The sequence below is a fragment of the Battus philenor genome, unplaced genomic scaffold, assembly GCF_028537555.1.
Source record: "Battus philenor isolate CCGP_79_NKW_IND1 unplaced genomic scaffold, ilBatPhil1.0.hap1 SCAF_27, whole genome shotgun sequence".
Taxonomy (NCBI): domain Eukaryota; kingdom Metazoa; phylum Arthropoda; class Insecta; order Lepidoptera; family Papilionidae; genus Battus; species Battus philenor.
The window spans coordinates 4,763,616-4,782,588 of NW_027181690.1; the positions used below are offsets into that span (position 1 = coordinate 4,763,616).

The window sequence follows — 18,973 nt, forward strand, 5'->3', positions numbered from 1 at the left end:
TACTAACTGCTTTACCGACCGGCGACCGCTATGGACGCCATCATAGCACCTTTATTAACAGCGCCATCTATGAAATGTCGAGGTTAAACAGCCACTGCTTTACCGACATTAAATAAGCGAGGCACATTACAGAACAGAATTATTAGATTAATTTGAAGAAACTAGTTTCTTTATATATCAAAATAATGTCAAGTATTCGAAATTTTAAAGTTTTCAATTTGCATAATAAAGGATGTTTATTTTTCAGCAAATGACGTGATACTGTCGCACATGGTTACGTTCCTAAACGACAAAGAAGAGGCCGCATTGCGTGGGTGTTTCTTCGAGCGCGTGGTGGGCGTGGCCGCTTACGTGGGACAACATGCCGCTCCCATACTCGTGCCATTACTACAACAGGTGCGTGATTTTACTTGCGAACTTATAAGACCAGGTATTTTCAAAGGAAAAATAATCACTTATAGTTGAAAATCTAGATAATAGAAGGGCTTATAATTAATTTGAAGATATAATGACTAGTTATGGCATTAATAAAAGATACCCTCCTTTCCTCGTCACGCGCTTACCGTAGGCGCGGTACAGCGTGTTTAATATTTGTATTTATAAACACCTACTTAGATAAAAATTATATATTAATATTCAAGGCACTGGGTAGTCGAAAAAATGTAACTTATTCCTAAGCTACATAGGATCGACTGCTAGCATTTAATTCTATAATCGAAACGAAAAATATTTCAATCCCGAATTTTTATCGATAATAAATAACCATCATCTAAAAATGGATAATATGAAGAAGAAATTCAATTCTACCGTAAAAATATTAAATAGATAGTACATGTAAAAGCTTGATTTTTGACGATCTCTGGTATTATATACAGTAAATAATTTGCAACATTCATCTTTCAATTTATGTGACGTGTTTTTGCGCAGGGACTAACGGATCAGACGGAGTGGATCATAGCGAAGGCCCTTCGAGCCACTAGCAGTCTGGCTGAGTTGGGATTGCTGCCCAAGCAAGCCCTCTGTGATCTATTGGCCGAAAGCGCTGTCTACCTCGCACACCCGAATTTGTGGGTAAGTAGAAGCAGGATAATAAAAGTTAAATTCAATCTTAATAGTAATAGTAATAATAGTTTGAATATCTTATTAATTTCAGCCCAATTATATGTTATATGTTTATGTTTGGTTTTGCGCTGTCCCGTATCCACAGTGACTTCTCTCGACCTTGACTACGGCGCCTACCGGCTCGTGGTGGCCGCTCAATGTCAGTTCGGTCCCAACGACCGTAGGTCACAATATTTCAAGCTATGTTCTTCTAAGGATCTCTCAAAAAGAAAACACTGCTTTTTATTGTGATACACTCATATTTCAGATAAGACACGAAGTTTGCGGGCTGGTATCCTGTGTGGCTGCCTTGTTGAATCCAATCGACGTGAACTGCAAGATCTTGCCGCTGGTGTGGCCGCATCTTAAGCATAAACTCATACAGGTATGTGACAAATGCTATGTAATGCTTTTTTTATTCTTCATCATTATCATTTCAGTTGCAGGATGTTCACTACTAGATATGGTCCTCCTCCATATATTTCCCAGTCATAACAGATTGATAGGTTTAAATGGCAGTGGATGGTCAAATGGGAGACAGAACTGATGGCTGCTGGGGCCTTAAGTTTCTGGAGTGAACGAAGTTGATACCAATACGGATGGCGCGACAGTAGACTTATAATAAAATCTGGCCTGGTCGTTGGAAGACAATGAATGTATGCCTCTACCAACTAGTCTTATTGGAAATCTTTGGCCTATGTCCTTTTTCTACAAGAATTTTATAGTAAAACAATCATTGGTGCAATATATTTTTTGTTATAAGTAACAAATTAATAATAATGTCATTAAGTATATTTTCATTAACACTAAATACACTATAAAGAAATTAAATCATTTTGGAGTATTCATTGTTATATAATGTACAAATCATTGAATGTTGTATACAAATCAGTTCTGTGCAATGTATATTAAAAGACGATATGTAATACTGTGATAAAAAATACGGTGATTTTGTTTATAAAACTTAAAAAACTTTACTTAAAATTCTTTATTTATTCCTCCAAATCAAATATTCGTCCAATTTAAAGTAATCCTCGTCCTATAAAACACTTTTGCCTAACAACATTCGGAAGTCTTTTTTCGGTATAGCCTTGAAGGCTTCTTTAATTCAGTTTTCATTTCCTCAATCGTAACAAAACGGCGTCCCCGCATTGGCCTTTTGAGTTTGCTGAATAGCCAGAAATCGCAGGGAGCCAGAGTTATAGATCATTTTATTTTTCAAAAAATTGAGCGATTTTGGCACCAATTGAGACTTACCTAAGGAAACCAACCAAAAGAACCTAGGGAAACATATACCTGGTGCCCGGGAGTTTTAAATGACAATTTCACCTTCCTTCTTGCTACACACAGTGGTATGTTTCTATTATTGAAATATACCAAACTAAAATACGTATAAACTTAGTAGGTAAAAATATTAACTAAGATTTTTTATAGGCACATCAGATTATATCGCAATGAAGATTATGTTCGTAACGTGTTAAACTGTTCACTTATTGCGTATGTATCAACAGGTTGAAAGAGCTGAATTATTGCTGGAAAGCCTGGCGGAGCCTATCCCGCGAAAGGTCCTGGACGCAGTGCTCAGGCACGGTGACGTGGATAGGCTGGTACATACGTTGAGGGAGAGGCGGAACACCAGGCTCAGGGTATGAAATACTTACAATTATTTTTGACTTTACGCCCAAATAAATCATATGAATCAATGATCATTCATTTTCTAATCATTGTTTCGTGGTCTTATTTTGGGCTTCTTAGAAAGTTCTTACTTAGGTTTGTCTATAACTTTAAAACCAAACATAAAATGATAGTGGATAGATAAAATTAATAGCGCCATCTAGTGACAAGTGTAATGTGTAATAACCACATATCCCATTTTTACACAAATTTTCCGTACAAATCCTTAAAAAATATTTTTAATATGCAGCGTGCATAAAATTTTTAACGTATTCTTAAACTTACTTGGTTCAGTCAGATATTAAAGATTATAAAAGCAACTAGAAAAAAACCGCCGTAAAACCTTGAAACATTAAAACATGATTCTTCAAATCTAACAGTTACGCAAGACATTTCTGTCGGTTCTATTGATGTTAGCATTTTTGAGCCAGTACGTAACGCCACGCTTGTTATCAAGTAGCGATAAATAATGCAAAATTGATTTTTAATTCTAATTTCTATTATTTTATATACTACTTATGGATTGAATTTTCAATGTACACTAATGTAATTTTTTGTAATGAAAATTGTTTTTTCTATGAACAGTTACGTAAAATGGATTTCACTTTTACTTCCTTTGAATGTTTTTTGGTAAAACATTTAGCTTTTTCATCTTTTACGATGTCTTTAAAAGTTACGAAAAATATTCTCTATTTAACATGTGTGTCGTGTTAAAAAAGACTTAGATGTAAATTATAAATTGACATAAACAAAGCCACTCAGAGCGGTAACTGAACATACGTCAGAACAAATTCCTCCCTACCCCTAACCTAACCTAACCTAACCTAACTTGAATTTGAACTGCAAAACATCAGTACCCTTTCTTAGATTGCCGTGTGGTCCACTTTGCCCACCAATCTGTACACTACGTAACAGTACATTTTACAAAGACCCGATCAGGCAAGCCTCACTACCACATCTGTCAAAGTATCGAATATAGGTTTCTAAAATATTAGGCCTCAGTATTTTTAGTAAGTTTATTGACCCTTCAGCTTATGTCAGACGTAGCTGTAAAAGATTTGGAGCCAACAGCATTAAAATGTCCGAAACAATACAATACAATACGATATTAGAAAATAAATGTCAACCGAAATAGGTGTGTCAACTACAGCTACAACAACAATAATTTAATATTTTATATAGCAATCTTTTTATTATAATATTGTTACGTACTGTGGGTTCTGACTAGAAACGAAACAACACTGGTTCGCGAGGAGTCCTTTTTTCACAAATCAGATGGTCGCCCTACTTTAACCAAATCGCTTAAGAAATCACTGTCCCAATAACTTTCTAAATAGTCACTTTGTATCACTGATCGTAGATCTTAATCTTATAACTCGAGCACACTTATTTATACTACGGATAAGCTTCTAGTTAGTTCGAGATAGAAGTCGGTTAGAATTTTCGAGAACAGTACACAAAAATGTACAAATAACTTCAAGGGCACGCGTGTTCACGGCACTTCTTGATCCTAGGGTTCCGTGTTTATTGTTTAGAGGGTTCTGTAACTCTTGTAACAAGATGGTCTTACTTTGTAACGATATGGTTACTTTCAGGTAAAACAGGGTATGATACCACAGTACTGTGAAATGGGTCAGCAATTGAAGAATCTCTTTAGAAGATTAGCATCCGACGGTAAGTCCATCTTTTTCTTCCGTTAATAAATATCGCGATAGACATACAGAATAATAAATAATTTATTTATTCCAGGTATGACGGAGCATGTAGAAAATCAACTGTTAGCAATGAGCGCTCACCTCATCAAAATACAAGGTTCTACAACGCAGGTGTGCTATATTTAACCTTGTTTCTTATGTTTCCCACTGTTGGAACTCGGAGATGGTGGTAAACTTATTCGAATCTTATATTATTTTGTAAACATTGTAGATGTTTACAATTTTTACTTATAGAAAGTGTGGGTTAGTAGGGTTAGACAAAGTTTTCACTTACCATTTTTGAACCGTGACATTTTACCCGAAAAAACATTAAATTTTCAAGTTTTCGGATTTGATCTTTATTTAGTTTCTTATCTATATTTATTACTTTTTTATGCAGAATTTTATTAATGGTCTAAACGACTTCTATTCTTGCATTACCCTAGAAAAGTAAATGAGTCAAAATTCGACAAACACAAAAAGGCTTTATTTAAAACACGGTGTTGTGATGATTTAAATTCATATATATTTTATTTTAATATTATATATTAAGAATTGGCGACGAAAATTACAATGTTGCGTGCAATTACAAAATAATTGAAAACACCACAAATTGCAATTTCAATAACAGGCAGAGAGTGGTTAATAATAAATTTTTTATTGAACAAAAATCAGTTGCAAAATCATGCATCTGCAAAATCATTTTGGAAGATGGTCTCTCGAGAAATATAATTTTTCTAAGAAACTTTTTTTAACAACAGAGCTCCACTTTTAATTCATAACAAAACGGCTGCCTGTTCAAATTATGACATTACTTTTGCACTACCTGTTAAAAAACGCATATTTGCATCGTTCGTTTACAGCGGCGACTTTGACATACGTAGACAGAGCTTATAAGGTTAAATAAAGCGTTTTTGTTTTCAACGTTTAGCATATAACGGACGCGCCGGGTAAGTTAGTTCTGAGCGGGGCGAGCGGTTTGTCCCGGTCGGTACAGCTCGACCCTGGGCCGGCAGACAACGCCTTAACACACAACGTCGCTGACAAATTGTACGCCTCCACACAACCTAGGTAAGTCAATGCTACCGAAACCGCTGTACCGCGCCTTAAGTATGGGTGCGGTGAGACGGGGGTTTTGTTGACGACTGCCTCGTTTCGCCCATTCGCCGTTAACACTCGTGGCGGCAGTGCTAATGTTCTTTTTTTCAATTTATTAAGGCTTGATGTGGTGTTTTCGATAGCACTATAACTTCTGGTCCTTACATATATTCATTTATTTGTACACTGGTATATGTATATATACATACATATATATATACATACATTTATATACATATATATACGACGCAAAGTGAATTAAAATTTTCTATAGCAAACCATTTATAAAGATCGAAGATAGGTGCCAAGGCTACGAAAATACTACTTTTTAAAAAGAAAATTGAACAAAATAAACATTTTAAATTTTTTTTATTACTTAAATACTAAAAACAAATTTGGCCCCTCATTTGGTTAAAAAAATTACAAATGTATATCAAAAAAAAAATAATGTTACTCTGCCATTAAATAAATCGAAAAAATATTTACCTTTTTTGTAACCAGAAATAACACGTAAAATGTATATAACATACAACACACTATGTAAGTAAAACTGAGCTCTAAAATTAGCAAAAAGTGAAAATAAAACTGTATTAAAATTGTGTAGATTTATAAACTAGGCAAAACGAGATACTGGTATGTATTATTAATAATACGTTGGTAATATTGGTATTCATTACCTGCAACTGTAAATCCTGATTTTTAGTACTAAGAGATATTTTACATCATTTTCACTTAAACCGAATTTATCGACAAAAGTAAGTTGTCTTCGCAGGAGGAGTCAGAAAAGTTCGCTGTCCCACGAGGCCCACATGAACACTGAGTGGCAACACATGTTTGGACAGTCCCACGAACAGTCCACCATCAAATGTAAGTGAAGCACAAATGTTGCCAACAAATTATTGTTTATTCTGGTGAATTGGTATTTGTGTCATTCTTTACCTTTTTATGTATACTTTTTTATGTCGAAACTTAAATACTTTTTAAATGATAGTAACACTCGACATTAACAAACAAACTATAGGGCTGAGTGTATGCATATATAATAATGTTCCACAAGATATCATAGGTCTTCTTTACATCTTATATCTCTATATATCTTTCTTGGTTTAATTTTTAATCTAAAATTAAAAGTATAATTATAATTAAATAAATCTTAATATTTAAATTGAAGAGTTTGAATTGATCGAAATGTGTGGAACTTGGCGTGTTAACTTTATATGGTTTATAATATAATGTACACATGAAAAGTTGTTAAATTTCATTCAAGAATAACAACTGTTGAGTTTCTAGCCAGCTTTACTCTGGTAGCTTTCTACTTATAACGTTAAAATGATCGACGATCAATACTGATCAAAACTGCATATAAATGCCTACTTGAATAAAGATATTTTGATTTTTTTGACAGAAATTACTGTATTACAAGACCTGTCATGCATATATAAGGGCAAAGATGTGAGCTTTGAGATATAAGGAGATGGTGATAGCTTTTGATATGCTTTTAATAATGGTTCGATAGAGGACAGTATTGGTTTAAAGTAGTTGGTGATGAAGAAAATGTGATTTGCGTATTGCAGCTTCGGAACAGTTGCCGCAGTCGAGTGGCGTGGGCGTGGCCAGCACTACGCATGCGCCGTCTACACCGCCGGTGCATTCGCAAATGGGCCACAGCGCCAGCTATGTCCAATGTGCGTCTTATTATTTGTTCTGCTTGCTTTAGCTAACGTCACGGATATTGAGAGCTGATAAATTAGATAAATAGATGAGCAGTGAGAAAGAGATAGACAAAGATGGAAATACAAAGCTGTGTTTCGCCTTTTTTATCATCATTAACAATTCAGAATAATTAAGCTGTCGCATAGACATAAACCCATTCCTACCACACTAGGAATAAGTTTGTTTTATTGATAACATATCTGCCCTCAATATTCATGCCTATTATGCCCTAAATATTGTAATATATAAACGCTTTCCGTATCAAGTTTATGTGGCAATGGGCAGGCTGTATATCTCTACTCCAGAGCATGAGGTCGTAAGGGGCCAGACCTTAAAGTTCTGAAGTATAGACTACGAACTAGGAAGAACTTTACATATATATATATATATATATATATAATATATGAATATGTAAATACGTTAATACGGTTATCGATTAGTACCATTTTAAATAAAAGCCTTTAAAAGACGTAAGGTTAACCTTGAAGTTGTTTATTGCCTTAAGGATATAAATTAAATTATGGATTATGGTACTCGCAGAGCTACAAGCTAAAATTCTATTTAAATATTAATTGCGTTTGGAAGGTAATGAAGGCAATTTTATTTTTGTGTAAAATGAAATGTGTTAATGAATGTACTTACTGGGCTTATGTTAGTACAGTTTTATTTAGTCTGTGTGTATACTAGTGTGCTTATATGTATCTACATAAATGTGTGTACCGTCCTTTATATAAATGTAGTTAATCATAAAAAAAAGTAACATGATTACTTTTGATTTTGCCTTGTAGTTATAGCAGAATTAAAATATTTTGTTAGTCCCGGTAAACAAAATTCAATTGAAAGTTGAAACCCATGTTTTTAATCGTTTACCTTTATTCCTAGACAGCATGGCCCCCTGCCGAATAGAGTTAAGGAATCTTACGGCACGAATGCAGCAAAAATATCAAAAATCTCTGAGGTAAGTTCTTCTCTTTTACTCAGAAAAAAAAAACTTTTGGACGGTATCGTCGACTTAGATAATTTTAGACCTGACTGTACTTTTTCTTTACACTTTATATTGATTGTCACCAACATGACAGCCTCTTTTATGAAGGAATGACATTTTTTTGATATACTAAAAAGGCAAGGCTATCTCGTCATAGCTTTATCGGATAGTAAACTATTACATCGTAACCTTTTACAACGTCAAGGATTTTCTAATGTATAACAAAGCTTGAATCATTTTTGCTATAAACTACAGATTCAAAGACGTTTGTAAAAATAATCAAAAACCGAGTGTGAGTTTATTGAGTTCTTCTCAGATCAATGTATGTTATTTTAAGTTTGCTTATTTACTATCTGTCTCTGCAGACTTTGTGATGCCACAAGTTACTGGCCTGACATATTCTAAAAGAACAAAACAAATAAATGTTATATTTAAGAGGAATCACAGAGAGATTGGAAATAGGTGTAAGAGCTTGCTCATACATGAGCTATAATTACAACTATATAAAATTCTTTAAAGCTAAGCGTTAGCTAAGTGTAAAAGCACTTGTAACTAATAACAATGTATAATAAGAGATGCGCATGCGCAGGAGCCATGACGACAACGGGCAGGGCGGTGAGGAGGCGCTACCGCCGCCAGCGTGGCGCCCCGGCAACCAACTGCTGGCCTACCTACACGAACACAAGTAAGACTTTAACACTTCAAAGTGAAGGTAGTCTAACATTTTAATCACTGCTGGAAATAGGTCTCACCCGAAGATTTAAAATAGCACCTGCTGACAAGACCTTGTCATTGACCTGTCTTCTTTGTGGGTTTATGTCCTACGCACGGCTTAGCCGTCTATGGACTCCACACCAGGCCTACTTGCCATTCTTGGGTTGTATCTGTTACTTCTGTTGGTGCACGGGTCTTCTCATTCCTGATATCTTGAAGTAATTATTTATACAACAATAGTCCTTATGATTCCTACATTTTTATAACCTCTGTGCATTTTGATATTTCTCTTTTTATTACAGATTAAGTTTAGTTGACACATCTTTTCTTCTTTGCTTAGTACAGGGGAATATATTTAAAGCTTAGATTATAAATTTGATCTATTCCGTGAGGAGTTCTTAGTGTTGCGATAGTCGAAACTAGAAAATATCTTAAGTTAATCTATCATATATTAAATAATGTGTTTGTAAATAATCATAAAATTTCCTATCAGGGCGCGAGTGAACCAACTGGTCCGTCTGCCGGCTCATCGCGGTCTCTTCGGCTCTTGCTCGGACGACGGTACCGTGCGTCTTTGGGACGCGGCCCGGCTGCAGGGACACGCCTACGTCAACAAGTATGTCCTTCATTTGTGGTACCGAAACTGTTGTACCACGTCTTAGGTACGCTCGCGACGAGACGAAAGCGGGGAGAGGGGGGGGGGCAACAGCCTTTCCGATCTGTCCTTGTTTTTCTACAGTGAAATATAACAGTTTCGAAAGCACTAATCACTTTTTGAATTTTAGACTTAGCTTAAAACTGCAATTGATTTAATAGGCTGTGTATACAGTATACTTCAACATATACAGGTGTTTTGTTATAGATGTAAAAGCTTAATGGTAGGCAATGTATAGCTGATTTGATCACTGAAAGTTTCAGTTTTAACATATATCTCTATCCACTTGTATAAAGTGATCACTTTAAAATATACACGTGTTTTTTATCCCTTATAGGGACTACTTTTGAGCTACTACACGGTACATGCTTGAACAGAAGAACCCGCTTCACCTATTCACTTATTAGTATATTATGTTACATATATTTAATTCTTTTTGAATGCGACAGGCCTATAACTTCTGTTAGTACAAAGTCTGCAGACAGATAGTATAAATTAAAATCGAATAATATTTATATTATTATCTAATAATATATATTATTATGTATTTTATTATATTATATATGTATTATACATATATGTTTATTTGTATGTATATAAATACGTTAATTGTAATTGTTAAAAAGTTTTTTGTTATTATGTTATCATTATGTTACATATTATTTCTTAGCTCTTATATTTTATATATGGTGTACCATACATTTATTATATACATATGATGAAATCTTGTGTAACTGTCGGAAGTTACGATGTTAATAATGTTTTATATATTTTAGATCCAAGTCGATGTACAACCGGAGCGCGGGCCCTGTGATATCGCTGGCGGCTTGTGAGAGCGGGCAATCGCTAGTCGCCGCCACGCAAGAAGGATCCATATTTGTATTAAGGTACCTAATAATTATGTAAATTATCTCAATTACTTTTGATGAGAAGGATGTCAGTTTTACGTCGTTTGGTAGTTTGTTATGAAATCGTATATTTACATTCAAATATAGACACGAAAGAGTTTAATAGCGGGTACAGAAAATTAATTTTTATTTCTTATATTACGTTGATAGAGATCACTGTTCGTATTAAATTTACACTGATTTTTATGTACATAAATTAGATTGTAAGTATATTGTGAGTGTAGTATATGTTAGTTCTGTGATGTCGTCAGGCTGGAGAGCGGGTCGTCGCGCATGACGCTGTCGCAGTGCCGGCAGGTGTCTGCGGGGGCGGGCGCCGGGGCGGAAGGTTGTGTCGCGTGCGTATGCGCGGGCGGCGTGCACGCCGGCGTCATCTCCTACGCCACGCTCAACGCCACTGTCATAGGCTGGGATCTTCGGGCACCCGGTATGCATAAAAATTCACTATTTCTACCAAGTAGATACCCGGCGTCAGTCGGAAATACAGGTCCGGTTGTTTACATCAGATTACTACGATTATTTGAAGGCAATTTATATATAAACAAAATCTAGAATAGCGGTCGCGTGTCGCGTGTATAACTTCTTGCTTGTGGTTCTCTATAACAAATCTGTGTGATGTGATGTGAAGTGATGTGTATGTAATATACGTTTGATACATTTTCAAAATTACATTGCTTTTTTCAATCCCTCTGCTACATTATTCATAAATTAACATTTTTCTACATTTACTGTTAGAAAAAAAATTCGGCCTTCAAAACAAGATTGCCAAATTTTTTTGTATTGCATTATGGTGCTACCTAAACCGTTGTACCGCTCTTGGATATGCGCACAGTGAGACGGGTCAATACTGGCGGCTCCGTGCCATACTCTTTCTTCCCTGGATCGTACCAGGCCGCACTTTCCCAAGGTGTGATACAGCGGTTTTAAAAGCATAATGGTTATGTTTCGGCGCGACAGGCAATGCGTGGAAGCTGCAGGGCGACCTGAAACAAGGCGTGTACACGTGCCTGTACGCCAACAGCGCAGGCTACATCGCAGTGGGCACCTCCAGTGGCGCCGTCTGCGTCTGGGACTTGCGCTTTCAACTACCCATTACCTCCGTGCGACATCCCAATTGTGAGTAACGTAAATTTAATCCTTATTTTCCTAATGTGACCTAAAATAACAAATTCTGTGAGTCGCTCTTAAAAATCTTCTTAATGTACCAAACATAATATTTGCACAAAAACCTAATTGTAAAGAATGCCTCTACAGCCTTAGTTCCTAAAGTAGTTTAGGTGGACAGTCTAGGGCCCACAGCAGGCTCGAAGATGATCATGACAAAAGGGGGTGGCATGGCATGTCACTCCTCCGGCATGACTCCGTGGAAATTTATTTTGTTTGTGATAGTAAAGAACTAAAATGTTGGCTTGACGTCACTTACTAATGAAGACAGATAATATTTAAAGACGCTCAGCGACTGTCCCTGTAGAATTTGCACTTTACATGTTCAGTATAGAGACTTTCAAAGCGTAACCGGAACGCAAATTTCCACAGGTATATTTAAACAACACATTTTAAGTCCAGTTTTGGGAATATGATAGAAATATAGCATGTGTTCCACTGGAACCAAATAAATTTTGGCTAAAACTAAAGTTGTCTATAAGAAAAAAGTCTGCGTTGTTCTTTAACTAAGAGTTTTGAAAATGGAAGTTTTTGAGCGTTTGAATATCTAGTGCGAGAAGAAGATGATCATCTAATGTAAGTTGTTTAAACCAGCGGAACGAGTCAGACGTATCGTGGGCTTTGGGCGGTCGACATCCCGCTTGTGGGCGCTCGGCGGGCGCGACGCGGCCGCATGGTGCCTGGAATCCACGCAGCGCACGCACTCACTGTGGCCCTGCACCAACGGACCGCACCCGCTCAACTATTCTGCGCCGGTACGTGCACATAACCGCAACCGACACGAACCACACCACAGACACGAACTACACCACAGATACAAACCCCACATGAGTGAGTGAGAGAGAATGATAGATAGGAAGGGTGAAAGAGAGAATGAGATGTAGTAATAAAAAGGAAGAAAGTTACTACCTACCCACAGTAAGACGAAAATAGATAATAGAATGAAGAGCGACAAGCCATCGATAAAATTACAAATCAATATAAATATAAATTTATTTATAGGAAAAGATGAGGGATTTAAATTAAATATTTTAATGTTACACAAGGGAAATGCTAATGAATGATATTCATTGAAGATATAAGATGAATAATTTAATTTTACAGTGACCACTTGGGTAAATCATAAGAATAATTCCAGAGGAGTTTAATTAGATGGAAACTGGAAACAGATTGAACTAAAGGATGCCATTATAGAAATTAAACAGGGAGTTAAGCGCGTCCGGGTCTGAGAAAAGCCGACAAAAAACTTCAACGGGTTTTTTTGTCAGTGTTACAATATGGTTAATACTAATGCGGGTTTTTTTGTCAGTATTACAATATGGTTAATGCTAATTAATAGAGCAATTCATTCACATTGTTTACTACTTAGAAATTGTTTTAAAAATTTTGGTTAGTACTTTTTTTGCCATCTCTAGATGCAAATATTCCGTGAGATTTTATATTAAAAATCCTTTTTACAGCTTTTAAATTAATCCTTTGTACTTCAAAAATATAGACGTATTACAAGTTGTTTATTAGACGAAGTGATGTGTAACCCACAGGCCTCCCACTACATGAGCGCAGCGTACTGCGGCACGCGTGAAGGATCACGGTTCCTCGTAACAGGTGGCTCGGACCAACGCCTCCGCTATTGGGACCTGGAGCACCCTGAGGACTCCTATGTGCTTGTGCACGCGCCCGCAGACCAGCTTAGATCCACACCCGGTGCCGTCAAGTACAGGTCAGTATAATCAACTTTAATTTGGATTATAAACTCCCAATGGAAGGCAAATCCTCCAAAGATTGCCAAGCTCTAAAGATTACATTATATTAGATATATTCTAACAAATGTTTCCAGGAGTAGAATAATAGAAGGCACCACAGTGATCCAAGAATGCAGCAAGCTGAACCCAAGTGCAGCAGCTAGCACCGTCGACGATAACGTATACCGCACCGTGGAGTCCCGAAGCTTCTACCACACCGCGCCCATCACCGACCTCACCATGGTGGAGGGCAACAAGTGCTATCTAGTCAGCTCGTCGGCGGACGGCGTCATCAACGTATGGAAATAATTTTGCTCAATACACTGCTCAGTCTAAGATCACCCTGTTAAAATCAGTCATAGATGGGCCAAAAGCTTGAGGAATACATGTAAACTGAAAAATGGAGCCGTTCACGAAATACGTCACTGAAATTTAATTTCTTAACCCCTTCCTCCTCGATATCCTTTCTATGGCCCCGATCTCCTTTGGTAGTATTATGTCATAAAAACCCTTTCGAATTTTATAAATAATATTTCTTCTATTCAATACTGTTTAATACCTATAATCGACATCGAAGTATCTTATTGAAGATCGCCCCATTTTCTCACACAGCTTACTCATCCCTCCTTTCGAGCGAACGTATTTACTGAATGACCCCAAACTATTTGATGGTGTAACTATTCTTTTAACGCACCTAAGCAAATTCTAACCTAAGTAATGGCTGCTCTATAGCAGCTATTAACATTTTTTTTATATCAACTGTTTATACTAAACGGTATCTAATATAAAAAAATTATGCAATAATTTATTAAAACATGAGCCATTTTAATAATTCCTAATAATACTATAAAATACAAATGATAATGGTTTTACAGAATAAGGGATGTCCTTTCTGATATGTAATATTAAACAATGTATGTGTTCAATAATGACATTTTGAATTTATTGTTAAAAGGGGTTTCCAAAAGTGATGTATAAAATATAAATTTAATTGAAACAAAACATCTTTTATACAATAATAATTAAATCTTATAAAAGTGCAGCAATCGGGGACACATCATTGCCCCGATTTTTTCCCTATGATTACATCACTGAAACTTGATGATAAATGATAATTTATGCCAGGGAACATTACTCTTATCTAAAAACTTTCAACAATAGGTTTCATATAAGGGTATTATTAAATCATCGACCAAAATAAATAATTTGAATTAAAGTTACTTACACAACAGTAGGACACTTACGTCGGTCCTGATGTGTATGGACTTCTTTTTGAAGAGTTTTCAATACTGTTTCTGGTCGAATCAAACACTCGGGTGTTGGCGTTTGACATGGATGGTCTAATACAGATTTTGTATTAATAATTATTATTTTTACTGTTCGATATTTATCGAAATTAATATTTATAACACAATCAAATTTGTTCAAAAGTTAGATTTCATAAAGGAATATTTCATAGAAAAATTGACTTGCCTATTGTATTCGTGTTTGGATAAAACGTCCTATATAAAAATTGTCTCATTGTAATAAATATTTCATTGCCATAAAATAAAATACAGTAGAATTATTTCTACATAAGCATGTTTATACATATATTCAATGAGAGATTTATGTATGTTGTAAATAAAGAAATCGTAAAGACTGTTTATACTTTTTTTATCCTTAACACTATTTTTCGTTATGTAACAATATCTAATTCGTTAATCAATGTTACCTTTTTAGTGTAAGAATTATTTTTAAATAAATTATTAACTCTTCAACCACACGAAGTCATGTAACTTCTCAGCATTCCAGCAGTTAACTATATTAGTATGAGGTCTATTGGTGTAGGAATTGAAACTACACAGGTTTCAGGCCTCTTTGCCATTGCCTAGGCATAGGAGTATTCAATACACCTTCACTGACTACTGAACTAACCTGTGCTTGTAAGTATACTTTATATTCTTTGAGATCAACACGATCTCATCGCATTATCTAAACGAATTCATAACCGCGTCTTTATATTAGTAAGACTATTCAACTAGTATTAAGAAATAAATGAACAGACATTTGCTTAAATCATTATTATAACAAATTTAAGAAAATTATAATAAATATCATTTTACATTCATACAATACAAGAGTAGTTAGTGCCTATTGACACCACAGGACTACTTCAGAAAATCTTTAACATAACTAAACTGCCTAAACTCATCAGAACATCATTTCATATCACGCGACTGCTAAACGGACACGGATGCTGCAAGCTGTTTTTAAATAATCGACAACGATGTCTGTTCCACAGAACAAACCATGCAAAACCTACTTGAACACTGTTGCCGATTCGAACCTAAAAGACGATCACATCACTATGTGAAACTCTTGGTATATCACTGGTCAACTTGCCAGATCTCCTCAAGACAGAATCTACTGAAGAATATTTTGATGAGCTGGCCCAGTACATTGTTTTATACCTTAACACATTTAAGGGGCTGTAGCGCTTGAGCAGCAACTTCAAGTAAAATGTAAGAAACTTTGTAAAAAAGTGAAAGTTTAGTGAAATAAATAGCAACAAATAAATCCAACAATCTGTGCTCAGTAAATGCGCAAAAAATACAAATTACAAGGCAAACGCCCTGGCAAAACAAATTAAAATAAAATCCTGCACAGTTACTCCAAGTGCACAAACAACACACACTCACGCCACTCACAAACACAGTTGAACCATCTACTTAAGGTTATCTTTAGATGTTTTTCCATATGAACGAAATGGTATTTTGATTACCACATCTTGCACAATCAATTAAAATACGTAAATATAAAGCAAAACATACTTTATTGTTTTTCACACAAAATGATCAATTTATTTTTCTCAATAAAATCTTAATTCTAAACATGTACACTTAGTTTTTTTCAAAATTTATTGAGTTTCTTAATATTAAATACATTTGTATTGTATTACAAAAAAGTACATATTGCAACTATCACAGATCCATTTATTGATATCATCATAATCTAGCCTAGTCATCAAGCATAATAAAACCTTTCCAGATAAATAAAAAGATGTAGATTTTCTTGTAAAAAAAACTGCTCTTTGCTAAGAAACTTTGGATTATATTATTTTATATGATTCAAAAATGCAAAATATAAAATAACTTGTCATGTTATTGACCCTGTCAAATGTATACACATTATAAATTAAAATTTTCAGAATTTCTGTGAAAATAAGCATAGTCAAACATGTGCAAATTAACTAAAAATAACTTACAATAAAATATCTCAAAATGTAACATTACTACCTACTTACATTCTGTTAACATGCAATTCTAGAAATTGAAATTTAAACTAACACTAAAATACAAAATTTAACAAACATAGCTGTTACTAATAATTGTAATCAATGCATTTATTACAATTACACATATATTGCCATACTAAAGTTATCAATCTACAAGAAATTTGAATTTTGATTTAAAACATTTACAATTAAGTCTATTTAGTAGAACATTTTGTAAATAATTTGATTATTATATATAAACATATAGTCAAGCATATTCTACTTAAATTATCAAGTTTCATCTAGTTATTCACAAAATATAATTGTTTGATAAATCTTTACAACCACAAGCATAAAACATCAAATTTTAATTAAAATACATAGAATAAAGGATAAAATATATTTCATTTTAACTTGTAAAAAAACTCAATTTGTACATCAAAAAGTTAACTCTGAGTTTTTTTAATCCAAAAGTTGATACCTAATACACTAACAATACATCATAATATAAAATGCTGATAATTAAAGTTATATGATGAATGTTGTATGATGCAATATAAAAAACACTGCATTCAGAAAGTAGCTAGAGAAAGATCTTTTCTTCTTTTCAGCCAATAAATGTTCCCTAAATGGCATAGGCCACCCTCCTAGTTCATTTCTATATTATATATAAGTAACAATAATTGTAAGATTGTTCATTTACTACTTTTTCCATCCTTCTTAACATCTTGATCATCTTCCAAAAGCTTCTCCAAATCAATATCAGCAAACTTTGAGTTCTGTGAATTTGAGGCATATTCAAGGAACAGATCTTTCAGAAATTGTAAGTCCTTTGTAAGAGTTTTCACTTTTTCTTCCAACATTTGGTTTTCGGCTTTTAATTTATTCACCCTTGTGAAAGTCTCTTGTGTTCGCTGTTTTGATTTAAACCTGCTCTTCTTGACTGCCTGTAAATAACAAACATAGTGTGTCACAAATAGTTTAAAAATTATTAATTATATATGAAGACATATTGCTAATGTGTAATTGTTACATTTTTATGTTTTTCTTTTTAATGTGTTACGTTACTTAAATTGAGATGTTTCAAACAAGTATTTGCAAGTCTCTTAATGGTTATTTTTATATGTACCTCATTATTCCTGTCCCTCTTTCTTCTGTAATCGTCATCCTCGTCATCTGCGTCACTCAGCCCCCGCTTTGGACGCTTCTCTGGCGGCATCGTAATAAAATCTTCATCCAATAGCATCAAAATCACTTAGTTTATCTCAGGAAAAACAAATCCAGGTGTTGCACAAATTGTGTTTTTTTTTTATTTAAACACGAAATATGACGCAATTTCAAATAAATTAAAATAAAAGATAATTCATCCAATTTGTACACGAGAATAATAGCTGCTAATTAACACGTCCTTTAAATTAAAAAATTTAAAAAACAAATCAAGATAATATTATCTTAATGAATAAAATAAAGCGAAAAACGATCTTCCAAATCTTTCGTAGATTACCGAATGACGTCTTTCACAACTGTGACAACGACAAATAGTAAGTTATAGGGATGTAACGATACAAGTAAATACAAGTACCCACTCGATATTATTCTTCCGATACCAAATACTTTTTATATCGATACTTTGGAACTAAGTATCGAGTAGGTACCGTTAAGTCAAGAGTTTTCAAAATGCCAATAAATGTAGTAAACCGCCATAAGAATTAAAAAAAGAACTATATGTATAGAACTAAAAAATTAGGCTGGTAATTCAATGTTGTCAAGTGAGTCTAAAAAGAAACTGCCAACGAAGATTTCGATTTTTGCTTACTTCACAAACAATTTGTAGTTGGTCAAAAGCAGCGACGTGGCGACTCAAAGCCCCGTGAAGTTTTAATTTGTATGATTAAAAATAAAATATTTTTGAGAAGCACCACTAAAGCTGTGTTTTATCATACCAATATAAACTGACAAAATTTGTATTTATTCGTGTACGATTTTTGTTCATTAGAAATAGAAACGATCGATACGAGTAATTATCGATATTTCAGTAGTATCGTTCGTTTCTTGTAAGTTGTCAAAGTGACAACGCTATAATTTTAATAAGTGTAAAAGCTACTTAAAAGCAGCTTATCTTATCTTGTTACCTCCTAAAAAGATCAATTCATGACTAAAACATTATATTTATTTTAAAAAATATATTGCATTACGGACACTATTTACTGGTAAAGAAAAGTAAAAAAAAAATATTAGAACAAGTTATCATTAACGTTCTATTACTGTA

General features: G+C 34.4%; 2 protein-coding genes across 2 annotated transcripts in view; one reads left to right on the top strand and one right to left on the bottom strand.

Annotated features, from left to right (window-relative positions):
• Vps15 (vacuolar protein sorting 15) overlaps positions 1 to 15,071 on the top strand; it is a 29,821-nt gene extending 14,750 nt beyond the window's left edge. Inside the window, exons 11-28 of the mRNA XM_068768776.1 lie at positions 248 to 396; positions 928 to 1,071; positions 1,370 to 1,486; positions 2,613 to 2,747; positions 4,371 to 4,449; positions 4,525 to 4,601; positions 5,401 to 5,540; positions 6,340 to 6,434; positions 7,142 to 7,252; positions 8,163 to 8,238; positions 8,855 to 8,950; positions 9,473 to 9,595; positions 10,411 to 10,521; positions 10,794 to 10,969; positions 11,500 to 11,658; positions 12,301 to 12,461; positions 13,248 to 13,426; positions 13,544 to 15,071. Coding sequence (XP_068624877.1) covers positions 248 to 396; positions 928 to 1,071; positions 1,370 to 1,486; positions 2,613 to 2,747; positions 4,371 to 4,449; positions 4,525 to 4,601; positions 5,401 to 5,540; positions 6,340 to 6,434; positions 7,142 to 7,252; positions 8,163 to 8,238; positions 8,855 to 8,950; positions 9,473 to 9,595; positions 10,411 to 10,521; positions 10,794 to 10,969; positions 11,500 to 11,658; positions 12,301 to 12,461; positions 13,248 to 13,426; positions 13,544 to 13,757 — 2,342 coding nt within the window. The 3' untranslated portion in view covers positions 13,758 to 15,071. The remainder of the gene's footprint in view (positions 1 to 247; positions 397 to 927; positions 1,072 to 1,369; positions 1,487 to 2,612; positions 2,748 to 4,370; positions 4,450 to 4,524; positions 4,602 to 5,400; positions 5,541 to 6,339; positions 6,435 to 7,141; positions 7,253 to 8,162; positions 8,239 to 8,854; positions 8,951 to 9,472; positions 9,596 to 10,410; positions 10,522 to 10,793; positions 10,970 to 11,499; positions 11,659 to 12,300; positions 12,462 to 13,247; positions 13,427 to 13,543) is intronic.
• Positions 15,072 to 16,235: 1,164 nt separating this feature from the next.
• Irbp18 (Inverted repeat binding protein 18 kDa) lies at positions 16,236 to 18,214 on the bottom strand. Its single transcript, XM_068768968.1, has 2 exons — positions 17,834 to 18,214; positions 16,236 to 17,651 (listed from the first exon to the last, which is right to left on the bottom strand). The coding sequence occupies exons 1-2, from the start codon at positions 17,948 to 17,950 to the stop codon at positions 17,400 to 17,402; spliced, it is 369 nt and encodes a 122-aa protein (XP_068625069.1). The 5' UTR covers positions 17,951 to 18,214; the 3' UTR covers positions 16,236 to 17,399.
• Between the last annotated feature and the right edge of the window lie 759 nt (positions 18,215 to 18,973).

Coding starts and splice junctions, on each gene's coding strand:
- Irbp18 (XM_068768968.1), bottom strand. CDS start 17,950: ATGCTATTGGATGAAGATTTTATTACGATGCCGCCAGAGAAGCGTCCA. Junction 17,652..17,833: donor AGAGGGACAGGAATAATGAG/GTACATATAAAA, acceptor TGTTATTTACAG/GCAGTCAAGAAGAGCAGGTT.